We start from the raw sequence: 15451 nt of genomic DNA, 5'->3' as shown, positions 1-15451 counted from the left end.
TTTGCTGTAGAACGTAATAAAGGTGTCTGCCTGCATACATCTTGTCCTGGAAGCTGTGCTCAGGGTGATTTGAACCTCTACATAACAAGAAATGGAAGCATTGTTCGAGAAGAATGAAAAATCCATATTATAACAAAAAAAACCAAGCAATTTAAGATACAGAAGGATCTGGACCTACAGAGTTGATGAACTGTTTCAGTCATGACCTGAGCTGACACTGGCCTTGAACTCATGAGTTCATGAATTAGAAATGTGATGATTTACCTTATTTGTGGTAATGGTGAACTGCAGTTTTCCAATTTCTGTTTTCTGAATCAGTTCCTCTGCCAGGAAGCATGGCCTTAAGGGGACAGTTGTGCCCCTGCATGAGGGGATTCAAAGCCACAGGTTCCACTACCAAGTTCCTAATTAATTTAGCTAAAAGAGAATCTCTCTTCTCATCAAAGCTCAGCTGCTGTCCTTCTCCACCTCAGATCTGGGGTTGCATTGTGCATCCTGGTAGTGGGGATCTATTCATAAGACATGCAGGTTGGAGTGCTTCCAGGAGGTGAGAATTCAACATCAACCTTCTCCATGCTGCTTAGGTGTTCTCAATTAGGAGAAGAAATGGTGTTGCAATTTCCATTCATTCTGCTGGATGCATCTGCAGTGTTGCCTTTTGAAAGCAATGGCTCCTCTGTTTCCCTGTTTTTACCAACCTGCAGGAATATTTCTTCTACTGATATCATCTTTATTCTTTGCTGAAGGTGGAAAGATCCTGGTGACACCTCAGGGTGGAAGTCTCTTGCTCAGCATGTGCCTTGTAAGGGGGAAACTCTGACTAAGGAGAGCCCTCACAGAAGCTGGCACTGCTTCTCTACCCACACTTCCTGGTCCAGTTCCCTTTCTCACCATCATATGGCCCCATCAGGTGTAGCCTGTGCTTGTGTCAGCATTGGGACTGGAAACAGACATGAGCCAGGGTAGTAACTAGAGAACAACATCTCCCTCTTTGAAATGAGCCAATGTTCCCAGCTGCTTACTTAATGCTCATCTCAATTTCTTCCAGTGTTGAATGCCATAGTGGTCCACTCTGATCACACATTGTGGTACATTGTGGTAGCATCCCAGAGCTATGCAGCTTCTTACCGAAGTTCAGAGTTCCTAATGCATTCCGTAGGTGACCATGTGTGCAAGGGAAACAAGACTTATCTTGCACTCCCTTGAACCCAGCAAGATTTAACCCCTCTAGAAATAACTGCCTGATAACCAAGACAACTGAGGGAGTTGCTGGCAAGCTCTCCACCACACAGAAGTGCCTCAAAGGTACTGATTAACTTCTTCTGTCCTTGGCTTGCCTTTGAAGCCACTCCCTTCATGTTAAGGGTGCTGCAAGGTTTGGATGGTGAATTTGTCCTGCTGTAGAAGGAGAGGAGTGCAGGACACATGTCAGTCTGCTATCTGCTTTCTCTTCTGCACAAAACAGATCAGAGGGGACTGCTATTGCAAAATACAAAAGTTAACCTCTTTAGTGAGAGAAAAATGTTTACTAAAATACCTTTTTCTAATTCATGTTATAGAATAGAATAGAATAGAATAGAATAAACCAGGTTGGAAGAGACCTTCAAGATCATCGCGTCCAACCTATCACCCAACACCACCCAATCAACTAACCCATGTAACCAAGCACCCCGTCAAGTCTCCTCCTGAACACCTCCAGTGACGGCGACTCCACCACCTCCCCAGGCAGCCCATTCCAATGGGCAATCACTCTCTCCGTGTAAAACTTCCTCCTGACCTCCAGCCTGAACTTCCCCTGGCGCAGCCTGAGACTGTGTCCTCTTGTTCTGGTGCTGGCTGCCTGGGAGAAGAGACCAACCTCTGCCTGTTTACAACCTCCCTTCAGGTAGTTGTAGAGAGCAATAAGGTCACCCCTGAGTCTCCTCCTCTCCAGGCTAAGCAGCCCCAGCTCCCTCAGTCTCTCCTCATAGGGCTTGTGTTCCAAGCCCCTCACTAACTTCGTTGCCCTTCTCTGGACTCGCTCCAGCAAGTCAACATCCTTCCTAAACTGAGGGGCCCAGAACTGGACACAGTACTCAAGGTGTGGCCTAACCAGTGCAGTGTACAGGGGCAGAATGACCTCCCTGCTCCTGCTGGCCACACTGTTCTTAATGCAGGCCAGGATGCCATTGGCCCTCTTGGCTGCCTGGGCACACTGCAGGCTCATGTTCATCCTACCATCAACCAGCACCCCCAGGTCCCTCTCTGCCTGGCTGCTCTCCAGCCACTCTGACCCCAGCCTGTAGCACTGCATGGGGTTGTTGTGGCCAATGTGCAGAACCCGGCACTTGGATGCGTTAAATGAACTTAGAAATCATATGGTTTAGTTCTTATTCTTCATTTGGCCATTTCATGCATCTTGGAATGCTATAACAGATTCTGAGCGCATTTTTTTCAGTTTTACTTCAGACCTTCTGCCCTTACTCTTAAGATCAAATATTTTGTCTTCTGAAAAGTTATCACCTGCCTGAAAGACAATTGCATTTTGGCACTTGCCCAGGAGTTTCCCTAAACTAAGAAAAGTTTAAGAATTTGGTGACCTGGGGAAAGAAAAGAGCTGATAGGAAAGAACCCAGCAAAAAATGCACAATTCTTTCCATCACTTGAGGGACCAGGGGTGCCCAGCTCCAAGTCTCCTGTGTTTCATTGTTTTTCCATGTCATGGTGCTGTTTGGGCATCAAATTGCTTTGGCAATGATAAGGTCAAAAGAATTGCTGTGAAGGTGATGGCACTGTATTACTGCTCTAAATCAAGAGCCTGGACTTCAGCTTCACTGATCTATGCCTCAACTGCCAAGCCAGCCTCTTCCGGAGTCTTTTTCTGGTGGTAGTGTAACTGTGGGGATTCCTGCTATCTCAGAAGTGTTGGTCCATTCTCTCTTTCCTCTTATCCTGAGGTTTCTCCCGTTGTGCTTCCTATCCTGTCCTAAAAGAAATTGCTCTATTGTTTCCAACCATGAAGACATTTGTTGAGGCTGTTTTCATTTGTTCCTGTTGTACTGAAATTGCTCACACCAGGCCTGCCTTGCTTGGTCCCTGCCAAGACAAAGGAAAGGACACATCAAAGATCCTAAGGAGTCTGACTAGCATGTTGAGGAGCTACCTCTCTCCTGAACACAAGAGTCTGCAATGACTCAGCACAGGAAAGGGTCACTGCATTTGGTTTTGCAAGTAATGAGAAAAAAATAAACAGACCACCTACAACACAGAGCAGTGAATCATTAACTAGCAGATTCTGACAAGGCAGCACAACTCAACATATAAAAGCAACAAGTTCCCTCAGAAACAGCATCCAGCTACAGACTGAAGGAACAAGCTCTACTCTCTGTCTTCACAGTCTGTAATCCAGCCACAGGAAGATGACTCTGAGGGTTTGCTGTGCCTGCATTTTTTTCCTCCTCCTTCCTGGCCTCTCAGATGGAGGGAAACTCCTGGTGGTGCCCATGGTAGGAAGCCACTGGCTTAGCATGCAGAAAGTGGTTGAAAAACTGTCTGAGAGAGGACATGAGGTGGTGGTGCTTATGCCAGAAGTAAGCTGGCAGATGAAAACGACCCAGGCTTACACTGTGAAAACACACCCAGCAACTCTGACGCTAGAAGAACTGGACAATTCCTTTCGTGAATATGTTGCCACTCACCTGAAGGATTTGTCTTTCCCAATGAATGCTCTAGCAATATACAAGAACTCAGTGCACGTTTTCAAGATGTTCTTTACTCAGTGCAGGGACCTCTTCAACAGCAAGGAGACCCTGCAGTACTTGAACCAAAGCAGCTTCGATGCTGTCCTAACAGATCCCATCTTAATGTGTGGAGCAACAGTTGCTAAGTATCTTTCTCTTCCATCTGTGTTCTTCATGAGAGGATTTCCTTGCAGCTTACACTATGAAGCACCACAGTGCCCAAACCCTCTGTCCTACATCCCAAGGCTATTTTCCTTCAACTCAGACCACATGACATTTCTACAGAGAGTTGAAAATGCACTGATTGCCATCATGGAACTTGTGTACTGTAATGGTTTATATAATGACATAGTACAGCTTTCCTCTGAAGTTCTTCAGAGAGATGTATCCCTGATGGATCTTGTGGACTCTGCTTCCATTTGGCTTCTGAGATTTGACTTTGTGTTTGAGTATGTGAGGCCAGTGATGCCCAACATGGTGTTTATTGGAGGTACAAACTGTGTTCAGAAGAAACCACTGTCTAAGGTAAGGTATTTTTTCATCCAAATAATACCTTTAGCCATGAGTTTTCATTGTGGCCTTTCAGTGCCATTCAATTTTTTATTTCTGGCAATGATTGGGTAAAACCAGGCTGCAGCAATGCTTTTCCACAAGCTGAAATCAAATTGCCTTAATGGAGGCAGATGCCTCAGAATTCACAAGGATTTCACAACAAATCCAACAAAAAATTGACTTCCTCTACCAGCTGCAAATCACTGATTTGTGATTTGTATTCATCAGAGGCAGCTGTTTATTTCTTTTTCATGGAGTCTGACATTTTAGGCATCTAGATTTCTTTCACCTGAGGAAAACCCTTCAAGATTTTCTCTAAGACTTGCTTGTTTTCCTTTTCGCTCTAGACACAGCAAAGTCTGTTCTTTTGCTTTGGTTGTGTCTTCCTGCACCAGACCCTTCTCACCCGATCAATGAGCCAGTCCTTATTGCCTGACTAATAATTACCCAGTTCAGATCTGACCTCAGCTGACTCTGTACTAACCTAAGAAGTTCATCCTTTCTTTCTTTGTCTGTTCTCTGTTAGGCTCCAATTTCTGTTTCCTGAGTCAGTTCCTCTGCCAGGAAGCATGGCCTTAAGGGGACAGTTGTGCCCCTGCATGAGGGGATCCAAAGCCACAGGTTCCACTACCAAGTTCCTAGTTAACTTTGCTCAGCTGCTTTTCTTCTGCACCTCAGATTTGGGGTTGCATTGTGCATCCTGGTAGTGGAGATCTATCCATAAGACATGCAGGTCTGAGTGTTTCCAGGAGGTGAGAATTCAACATCAACCTTCTGCATGCTGCTTAGGTGTTCTCAATTAGGAGAAGAAATGGTGTAGCAATTTCCATTCATTCTGCTGGGTGCATCTTCAAGGTTGCCTTTGAAAGCAAAACCGTGCTGCCTTTCTCACTGAGTACTTCTCCACTCCATGGTATTAAGCACAGTTAGGACAAGAGTACATCCCTGGTGTTAGCTGAGATAGAAAGCAGGACATCTTTCTCCAAGAACAGTCCACTCCCCTTCCCTATTATATGAGCAATGCTAATATGAAAAATAACCCAGCTGTATTGGGAAGTTAAATACTTAGTTCTGTAGGTGACAGGCTTCCTGCAGAAAACTTTAAATTTGCTTGGACCTTCATAGAAAGGACTATGTTGGCTTATTCCAGAGCAGAACTCTTTGGTTTACTGCCACCACAATGGCTCTTCTCTTTCCATGGTTTAACCAACCATCAGGGATATTTCTTCTTCAGAGATCTTCTCTGCTGAAGGTGGAAAGATCCTGGTAGTACCTCAGGGTGGAAGTCACTTCTTCAGCATGTGCCTTGTAGGGGGGAAACTCTGACATGGAAGAGCCCTCACAGAAGCTGGCACTGCTTCTCCACCCACACTTCCCGGACCAGTTCCCTTTCTCACCATCATATGGCCCCATCAGGTGTAGCCTGTGCTTGTGTCAGCATTGGGACTGGAAACAGACAAGAGCCAGGGTAGTAACTAAAGAACAACATCTCCCTCTTTGAAATGAGCAAGTGTTCCCAGCTGCTTTCTTAATGCTCATCTCAATTTCTTCCTGTGTTGAATGCCATCGTGGTCCACTCTGATCACACATTTTGCACAAGTTTGCACTGCTGCTCCACCCACACTTCCCAGTACAGTTCCCTTTCTCAGCGTCATGTGGCCCCATTAGGTGTAGCCTATGCTTGTGTCAGTATTGGGACTGCTTTACTGCTCTTAATGAAGAGCCTGGACTTCAGCTTTACTGATCTATGCCTTAACTGCCAAGCTAGCTTCTCCCAGAGACTTTACTGGATATTATTTTAAATGGGGGGAATCCTCCTAGCTCAGAAGTGTTGGTTAATTCTCCCTTTACTTTATCCTGAAGTTCTCCTGTGCTTCCTATTTTGTCTTATACTAACATTCATGTGCCCAATTATAATGACATTTAGTGTGGGTGTTTCCATTTGTCACTGTGGTGCTGAGATTGCACACTCCAGAACTGCATTCCTTGGTCCTGGCCAAGCCTTAAACAGGACATGTCAAAGATGAATAGACAATTCATAGCAAGTCTGACTAGCATGTAGACGAGCAACTTCTATCCTGAACACAGAGATCTCCAATGACTCAGGACAGGAAAGGGTTACTTCATTTGGTTTTGCAAGTAATGAGAAAAAACCTCAAACAGAGCAAGTCAATCATTAACTAGCAGATTCTGACAAACCAGCACAACTCAACAGATAAATGGATCAAGTTCCTTCAGTAGCAATACCAAGCTACAGCCTGAAGGAACAAGCGCTTCCACAATCTGCACTCCAGTCACAGGAAGATGACTCTAAGGCTTTGCTGTGCCTGCGTTTTTCTCATCCTCCTTCCTGGTCTCTCAGATGGAGGGAAACTCCTGGTGGTGCCCATGGTAGGAAGCCACTGGCTTAGCATGCAGAAAGTGGTTGAAAAGCTCGCCGAGAGAGGACATGAGGTGGTTGTGCTTGTACCAGAAGTGAGCTGGCATATGAAAGTGACCCAGGCTTACACTGTGAAAACATACCCAGTGTCTCAGACACTAGAAGAACTGGACAATGGCTTTCTTGAGTACCTTGGCAGTCACCTGAAGGGCCTGCCTTTCCCAATGAATGCTATAGCAACATACAAGAGCTCAGTGAATGTTTTCCGTACATTGTTTGCTCAGTGCAAGGATCTCTTCAGCAGCAAAGAGACCCTGCAGTACTTGAACCAAAGCAGCTTTGATGCTGTTCTAACAGACCCCATTCTACTTTGTGGAGCAACAGCTGCTAAGTATCTCTCTCTTCCATCTGTGTTCTTTATAAGAGGATTTCCTTGCAACTTACACTATGAAGCACCACAGTGCCCAAGCCCTCTGTCCTACGTCCCAAGGCTATTTTCCTTCAACTCAGACCACATGACATTTTTACAGAGAGTTGAAAATGCACTGATTGCCATCATGGAGCTTATTTTCTGTCATCATTACTTTGAAGATGCAGTACAGCTTTCCTCTGAAGTTCTTCAGAGAGATGTATCTGTGACGGATCTTGTGGACTCTGCTTCTATTTGGCTTATGAGATTAGACTTTGTGTTTGAGTATGTGAGGCCAGTGATGCCCAATATGGTGTTTGTCGGAGGTATAAACTGTGTTCAGAAGAAAGCTCTGCCTAAGGTATGTTCTTTTCCATCCAAGCAATACCTTTAGCTATGAGTTGTCATTATGGCGTTTTGATGCTGTTGAATTTTTTTATTTCTGGCAATTACCTTTATGGAGACAGATAACTCAGAATTCCTGAGGATTTAATGAAAAATCCCGCAAAAATTTACTTAATCTGCCAGCTACGTATTACTTCCCTCAGTGATTTATATTCACCAGTTAGAAGCAGTTGTTTATTTCATTTTTATGGAGTCTGACATTTTAGGCATCTAGATTCCTTTCACCTGACCAAACCCCCAAAACTATTCTCTGAGAGTCACCTTTTTTTCTTTTTCACTGTAGACTCAGCAAAGTCAGTTCTTCTGTTTTGGTTGTGTTTTCATGATTTATGGTTTCCAAAGTGGCTGTTCAGTGGCAATTATTTCTGTTTCTGCATCATGAGAAGACATAAATGTCATATTGAAATTAATCTAAAATCTGTGTGCCTAACATTCTGTGTGGAAACAGTGTATTTGGTCAAAGACACTTGCATGCAAAGCTCATATGAGTTTTCACACCTAGTCCTTGACATTTGCTTTTAGAAGAATTGTTCATCAGGTTTTGTAAAGCTCACCTAGAAATTTCAATCCATTTTGATAGTTACCTTCTAGTCCTTAAAATGATAATTATCACTAGACAATATTTTCTAGGCACAAGGCAGGAGACAGATCTCTTTCCTATGAAGTTACTCCCTCATTGTGAATTGTAGTCAGAGAATATCACTACACAACTGGAGTGTAATACTGTTTTATCTTCATTCAGGAAATTTTATGCTCTTTGAGAGGCTTATGAAGCCTCTGAACTCAATAATGAATAAGGCAAATAAAGAATACTATTAAAATAAGAATACTACTATAATATCATCAATAAGACTTTTCCTCTTCTTAGGCTCAAGGGAGTGGCACTTCCTAGTCTGAGATTGAAGATTCAAATTCTCGCTAGCTGCATAGGGTAACTCTGCTTCTGTGTCCTGAAGGTCTCAGAGCTACCTTCAAGGGTAGAAGCATCCTCTCCTCATTTTATACCTGCATGTCCCATCTTCGTAATATTGTGTCATTTGGTGGAAATCACAAGTTCCAAAGCTAGGAAAAAACTTGTGTATTCCTCTTACCTTCAGTCTGCCTTTTCTAGATACATTTTCAGTAGACAGCAGAGTTAGCAGAGCTCAGCAGCAAGGGAAGAATGCAGCAGAGTATAAACAAATGGGAAGCGTGTCCTAGAGGTGAAAAAAACTCTACTTATCCAGACACAGTGATCAGCCCTGGGTTGATCATTACTGTTCAGAAACATAAGCATGTGATAAGAATAGTCCCCCAAAACCCAGTAATCCATTGCTTAGCAGACAAGAAAACAAAAGTTTAGAATGATTAGGAAAGGGAGAGAGAAGAAGAGATTCAAAACTGCCTTACCCTCCAGAGCTGTAAGCATCATCCACAGCTTGCAGTCTCAGAGGCAGTGGAACAACATGGGACCACATGACTGGGCCTGAGGGAACACAAACTGCACTTATTCATTGACTAAGATAACCACCACCAGCTGCCCCAGGCTACCTTTCCTACAGTTACCTACCTTGCATAGGTATGTGTCTCAGGAGCAAATACATACTCACTAATGAACACATAAATCCAGCTGCCAAGTCACAATGTGCCTACAAGTTTAACACAAGGCTCAGAGGAAATCAGACTCTACATCTTGGCTGAGCAGAGGTCCTGTGCCAGCCTCATCCTCTAATGACTCCAGAAGTATCTGAAGGCTAGCATGGTAAGTTGCCCCTTATTAGGAAGACATTGCAAATGAACTTGAAATTTAGCCAAAGTTAATGCAAAGTTGCTCTTTTGGGGGGCAGCTCATAAATGCAGGGTTTGTAGAAACTGGTCAAAGCAGAGTTCAGAAATGGAAGCTGTAGGAACCTTTCCAATTTGTTCTTCTTGTTGTCTCACTGAAAACACCCAACACCTCCTTAAACATCTGGTTACCTTGAAACATGACATTAAAACCAGATTTGAGGAGGTAGTTGCTGAAGTAAAGGAGCAATGTGACTCTCTTCATGAACCACAAATTAGTCATTTTGTCCATGCATTTCCCTTCAAGGTGCTGATGAACTCACTGGCAGTTCAGAGCAGCCTGGTGTCACTTCAGCATCTGTTTGTTATGCTTTTGCAGAGGATACTGAACACCTTTAATGCTGTGGAACATTAATCTGAACCCTTGGGTCACCCATGCTTCAGCCTTGTTTAACATGAAATATATGTTCTTCAGTATCCTTAAGTGAGGAAGCCTTTGCTCCAGGCTGGCACATAGTTCTTGCTATTTATGACCTCTGATCAAACTATCCTGGGGCTCTAATCTGTACACGTAACAGGTGTTGCTAAAGTGCACCAGACCCTTCTCACCCGATCAATGAGCCAGTCCTTATTGCCTGACTAATAATTACCCAGTTCAGATCTGACCTCAGCTGACTCTGTACTAACCTAAGAAGTTCACCCTTTCTTTCTTTGTCTGTTCTCTGTTAGGCTCCAATTTCTGTTTCCTGAGTCAGTTCCTCTGCCAGGAAGCATGGCCTTAAGGGGACAGTTGTGCCCCTGCATGAGGGGATCCAAAGCCACAGGTTCCACTACCAAGTTCCTAGTTAACTTTGCTCAGCTGCTTTTCTTCTGCACCTCAGATTTGGGGTTGCATTGTGCATCCTGGTAGTGGAGATCTATCCATAAGACATGCAGGTTTGAGTGCCTCCAGGAGGTGAGAATTTAACATCAGCTTTCTGCATGCTGCTTAGGTGTTCTCAATTAGGAGAAGAAATGGTGTAGGGACCTCGTTCTCCAAGAACAGTCACATTAAGGGTGCTGCAAGTTTGGATGGCACTTTGTTCAGCTATAGATGGACAGGAGGACAGGATACATGCCAGTCAGCTCTCTGCTGGAGCCATCACAAAATATATAGTATATCATCTTTAGTGAGAGAAACGTGTTTGTGAAAAGATCCTTTTGCTGTTTGTTTTATATAAACTTGGAAATAATATGGTTTAGTTCTTATTCCTCATTTGGCCATTTCATGCATCTTGGAATGCCATTAAAGACTCTGAGAGCTTTTTTTTTTTCCACTTTTACTTCAGACCTTCTCCCCTTACTCTGAAGATCAAATCTTTTGTTTTCTGAAAAGTTATCAAGTGCTTGAAAGACAATTGCATATTGGCACTTGCCCAGGAGTTTCCATATACAAGGAAATGTTTAAGAATTTGGTAATCTGGGGAAAGAAAAGTAAAAGGCTGACAGGAAAGAACCCAGCAAAAAATGCACAATTCATTCCATCACTTGAGGGACCAAGGCTGCCCAGCTCCAAGTCTCCTGTGTTTCATTGTTTTTCCATCTCATGGTGCTGTTTGGGCATCAAAATGCTAATGAGAATTTCTGCATGGTGCAGAAATTTAATTTCAAAGTGTCCAGCATTTAGATTAGAGCTTGTGACAGTTTTAGGCTGTGCCTTTAAGAAAGGGACAGTGCTGGAACACTCTGGCTGAATATTTTGAAAACAAAGATAGGTCTAAACAAATTTCACTGGTAGATTGGTAGAAAGCAACTTTAAGTTTTAGTTCAGTTTGAGTCTCACTCTGGTACAGTCTGTTCTGCCTTTCCAGCCTTTCTGCTTCTGAGCAACTAGCCGGAGCTAACCTTGAGATAAGCAAAACTAATCTCTGCATGCACTTTGAAGCCTAATAAAAATTTTCGTCCTTAATAATTACCTTTCTCTAACACTTTTTGGGGAAAAAAGGGAGGTGGAGGGAGAGAGGGGGTACAGGGGGGGAACCCTCCTCTGTCTGGAGGAGGGAGTCCTGTTCTGTATTACTTTCTTTGCTGTGTATTTCTGTATATATTGTAAATACCGTATATATTGTGTATATATAACCTGCATTCCATATTGCTTGTGAATACAGCTCTACCCTTTGCTTCTCTGACTGAGTTAGCTGTGCTTTCTGTCTTTGTGGGGGAGGGAGAGCTGGGCCTTCTCTCACCACCACAGAGCTCACCCTGGCAAAAATAAAATCTTATCAGATATTAAAATGAGAATGACATGTAGAGGGTTTTTTTGCAAATTATTAGCATTTTGGTTGAACTTCACCTGAATTTTGGTGAGTTTCCAGCTATCCTCCCCAGCAGGAGCCAGGCTTGTTAGCTTCCATTTCATCTTAGTTTCTTATGCCACATATATCTAGGACTCAAGATTTTACTTATTCATCAGTTCTTTTTGTATCTGTCAGACTGATTGATTTTCATCTTTGCCACTATGTAAATGTGTCAATGGCTAAAGCCCAAGACACTGCCTCTTAAAATGGAATCTTCCTCTTCTTTTATAGGTTATATCATTAGGTTTTCAGATTTTCTGGGCGTAGATGTCTTCTGTAAATTCCCATTCAGGCTTTTAGGTACCAACCAGGTTTCTGAATCAAGCAAAGCGTATTCCATAGCAGACGGAAATCAGGAAAGGAATATTGAAGTATGGCAACTCCTGAGTCCTTCTGAAACTGAGAAATGGAGAGGAAATCCCTAACATCATCCCTTTTTATCCGGATAAGTATGGTTAGTGCTTGTGTTGGAAGTAGCATCTTTGATCGTCATAGAAAGACAGTCTCTGCTGCCACCTGGTAAATGTCTTTAAAAATTCTGGTGCATACTATCCACCCCCATACTAAACGACTGGATTGACAAAATTACTTCTGCACAATCATTTTCATATTTAGGGCTGATTGTCTGCAGACTCTGTCTATGTATTAGTGTTGTTGCTTTCTGGGCCCTGGGCTATAGTGTTCCTGGTTTGATCGACACTGAGTTGCTAATCCAACTTCAGGTACAGCTGGCAAAACCTTGCCCTTGTCCTTGCCGTTCCTGCTTCCAGCCCCTGTATCATCCTTCCAAAAAGGGGTTAGGTGGAAGTTATATGCAGATATAGGTAAGGATTTTCTGTTGACTTCTTATCTTCAAAAAATGCAGGTTTATATTGCTGGAAAAAGTATTTTTTCTCAGTTACACCAACTGGTCTTGGTTAATTAAAAAAACCCAAACCAACACTACAAACCACAAGTATTTTAACAATGATTTTTCATACATATCTTTACTATGCTAAGTTTCCCTGGACAACTTGCTTCAGCTTTGTAAGAAAATGCTTAAAAAAAATATCAAATTACTATACTCTGTGACAATTGGGTCAGGCTTCAGTGAGATCTGCAAAACTAGAGGTCAAAGAGTCATTTCAGTGTGCTCTTCATACACCCAGTACCACGATGGGGAGTCAGCACTCTGTGCATGCATGTCTGTCATGGATTCCCACAAACCTCAGAACATGTTGTCAGTAAATGGCAGCCAAAGTCCCTGCGTGGATGAATGCAAAAAGTGTCATGAGGCTGTGCTCATACCACAGGAAGTTGAAAAGAAGTTAAGTCTTGAAGTGTAGTCTCCGCTTAGGTGAGCAAAGTGTATGATGAGAGGAGACATGCCTTTCTCTTGCTCATGCAAATCTGCTTTAGAAATACAAACCTCATCTCAACCTTTTAGAATCTTTAACCAGCTACATAGACTGCATTGCGTGCAAATCTGTGAACACCTGAACTGCCAGGCAAGTCAAAAGGGCAGAGATATCACTTAGAAAGCATTGCCAAGTAGGTGGAGCATACCTACAAAAGCTTGTGAACCACCCTAGCCTTTTCTGTGCATGGGCTCCTTGCTGTTCAACTCACACCATGCTGGTGTCAGTGCTGTTGCTGCTCTTGTGCTGCCTGAATTCTGCTGCTGGTGGGAAGCTGTTGGTGATGCCAATGGAGGGCAGCCACTGGTTGAGTATGAAGGAAGTGCTGGCTGAGCTGAGCAAGAGAGGGCATGAGATAGTTGTTATTGCACCAGAGAGCAAACTACTCATAGATTCCTCAAGTATGTATGAATTGAAATCGTATCCTGTGCCTTTGGAAGAGGGAGAGCTGAAACAACAAGTGAGCATACTTGGCACACAAGCTTTTAGTGAAGAACCTTTCCTCACCAGATTTATAAATACTTGGAATTTTTTACAAAATGCCTCTTCCATGTTTCATGCTTTCTGCAGTTCCTTACTATACAACAAAGAGATGATGCAATACATTGAAGAAAGTAAATTTGATGCCGTCTTTACAGATCCTCTGTTACCCTGTGGACAAATACTTGCTTTGCACTTTTCTCTCCCCACTGTTTTCTTCTTGCGAGGCATCCGATGCGCTATAGACATGCATGCTGCTCAGAGTCCTGACCCACCATCCTATGTCCCACGGATGTTCTCATGCAATACAGACCATATGACATTCTCTGAGAGAGTGAAGAATTTCCTGCTTGCTATTTCTGAGTCTTTTGCCTGCAGTATGATCTCTTCTCCATTTGAAACTCTGGCCTCAGAGTTTCTCCAAAAGCCAATTACAATTACGCAGCTTTTAAGTCATGGATCTGTTTGGCTAAAGAGACTTGACTTTGTCTTTGACTATCCCAAGCCTTTAATGCCCAATATGATTTTCATTGGAGGCATAAACTGTGGACAGAAGAAACCATTATCTCAGGTTGGTAACTGGTTGTGAAAGATAGAACAAGGGGGAATTTCTGGCAGTCCTACTCTTGCATGATCTGAGTGAGGTTCAATAGTGTTTGATGTGGATGTTTCTTACCTATAGTCATAATTCAGATTATGACTTTCCATATAGAAAATCCATATGAAAACCGGACCAGGTGAACAAGGTATGGTTTCACCTCCTTTGTTTGGGTCTGCCCAATTGTGGGACTTTGTTCAGTAGGGGTGTCATTTGCTGTGCAGGGGTTAATTCTAGCTAAAGTCAGATACACAAACACTATTATGAACAGGAATTAATGCAAAAAGGACAGGTGTATTGTAGTACCTCTTCCAAAAATTCCTTGCTGCACATAAGAGAGTATTTCTTGACAAGCACTAAACTGCTTGTCCAGTCAGAAAAAATAACTCACTGTTTTAGGTGCAATATCAACACACGTTACAGCAGTCTTGCGCTGAGCCTCATAATCTCTCATGAAGGTGTTGGTCTAAAACCAGCTTCCAGCACAAAGATTAGACAGCTGAATTCTCAACTGCGCTTTCAGGAGACATCCAGTTTGAGGAAAGCTCCACCAGGGATGCAGAGCCCTGCATGGCCTGGAAAAGCAACTTGTATTCCAAAATAACCTGCCCAGTCACCTACTTATAAACTTTTATGGGGTGAGATAACCACCAACATTAAAAACGCAAGCCATTTAAGATAGAGAAGGATCCGGACCAACAGCGTCGATGAACTGTTTCAGTCATGACCTGAGCTGACTCTGGCCTTGAACTCATGAGTTCATGAATTAGAAACGAGTTGGTTTACGTTATTTGTGGTGCAATGGTGAACTGCTGTTTTGCAACTCAGTTTTATTGTCATCAGGGTAAGAGGTTAGTTGGGAGCAATACTCAGATATAGATAAAGATTTTGGTTGACTTCTTATCTTCAAAAAATGCAGATTTGCATCTATGGAAACAATATGTTTTTCTCAGTTGCACCACCTGATTTGGGTTAATTAAAAAACCTCAAACCAAGACAACAAACCACAAGTATTTCAACATTGATTTCTCATACATATCTTTACTATGCTAAGTTTCCCTGGACAACTTGCTTCAGCTTCGTAAGAAAATGCTTAAAAAAAATATCAAATTACTATACTCTGTGACTATTGGGTCAGGCTTCAGTGAGATCTGCAACACTAGAGGTCAAAGAGTCATGTCAATGTGCTCTTTATACACCCAGTACTGAGATGGGGAGTCAGCACTCTGTGCATGCATGTCTGTCATGGATTCCCACAAACCTCAGAACATGTTGTCAGTAAATGGCAGCCAAAGTCCCTGCGTGGATGAATGCAAAAAGTGTCATGAGGCTGTACTCATACCACAGGAAGTTGAAAAGAAGTTAAGTCTTGAAGTGTAGCCACAGCTTAGGTGAGCAAAGTGTATGATGA

At 43.0% G+C, this 15451-nt stretch overlaps 1 protein-coding gene and 1 pseudogene across 4 annotated transcripts in view; both read left to right on the top strand.

Moving 5' to 3' along the window:
* LOC137441143 (UDP-glucuronosyltransferase 1A1-like) overlaps nucleotides 1-15451 on the top strand; it is a 110912-nt gene that overhangs the window by 33980 nt on the left and 61481 nt on the right. The window contains exon 1 of one of the 4 annotated variants that reach the window (XM_068138121.1): nucleotides 3333-4244. The exons of 2 other annotated variants lie outside the window; for them this stretch is intronic. In XM_068138121.1, the coding sequence (XP_067994222.1) occupies nucleotides 3399-4244 (846 nt within the window). In that variant the 5' untranslated portion in view covers nucleotides 3333-3398. Of the gene's footprint in view, nucleotides 1-3332; nucleotides 4245-6555; nucleotides 7422-15451 lie in introns of those variants that run through there. One more of the 4 variants, XM_068138122.1, reaches the window with a different exon arrangement.
* Nucleotides 12235-15370, top strand: LOC137441148 (UDP-glucuronosyltransferase 1A1 pseudogene; annotated as a pseudogene).

This window comes from Melanerpes formicivorus, unplaced genomic scaffold, assembly GCF_026170545.1.
Source record: "Melanerpes formicivorus ecotype bairdi unplaced genomic scaffold, bMelFor1.0.p_v2 SCAF_5, whole genome shotgun sequence".
Classification (NCBI taxonomy): domain Eukaryota; kingdom Metazoa; phylum Chordata; class Aves; order Piciformes; family Picidae; genus Melanerpes; species Melanerpes formicivorus.
This window is presented reverse-complemented; position numbering and strand designations above follow the sequence as displayed.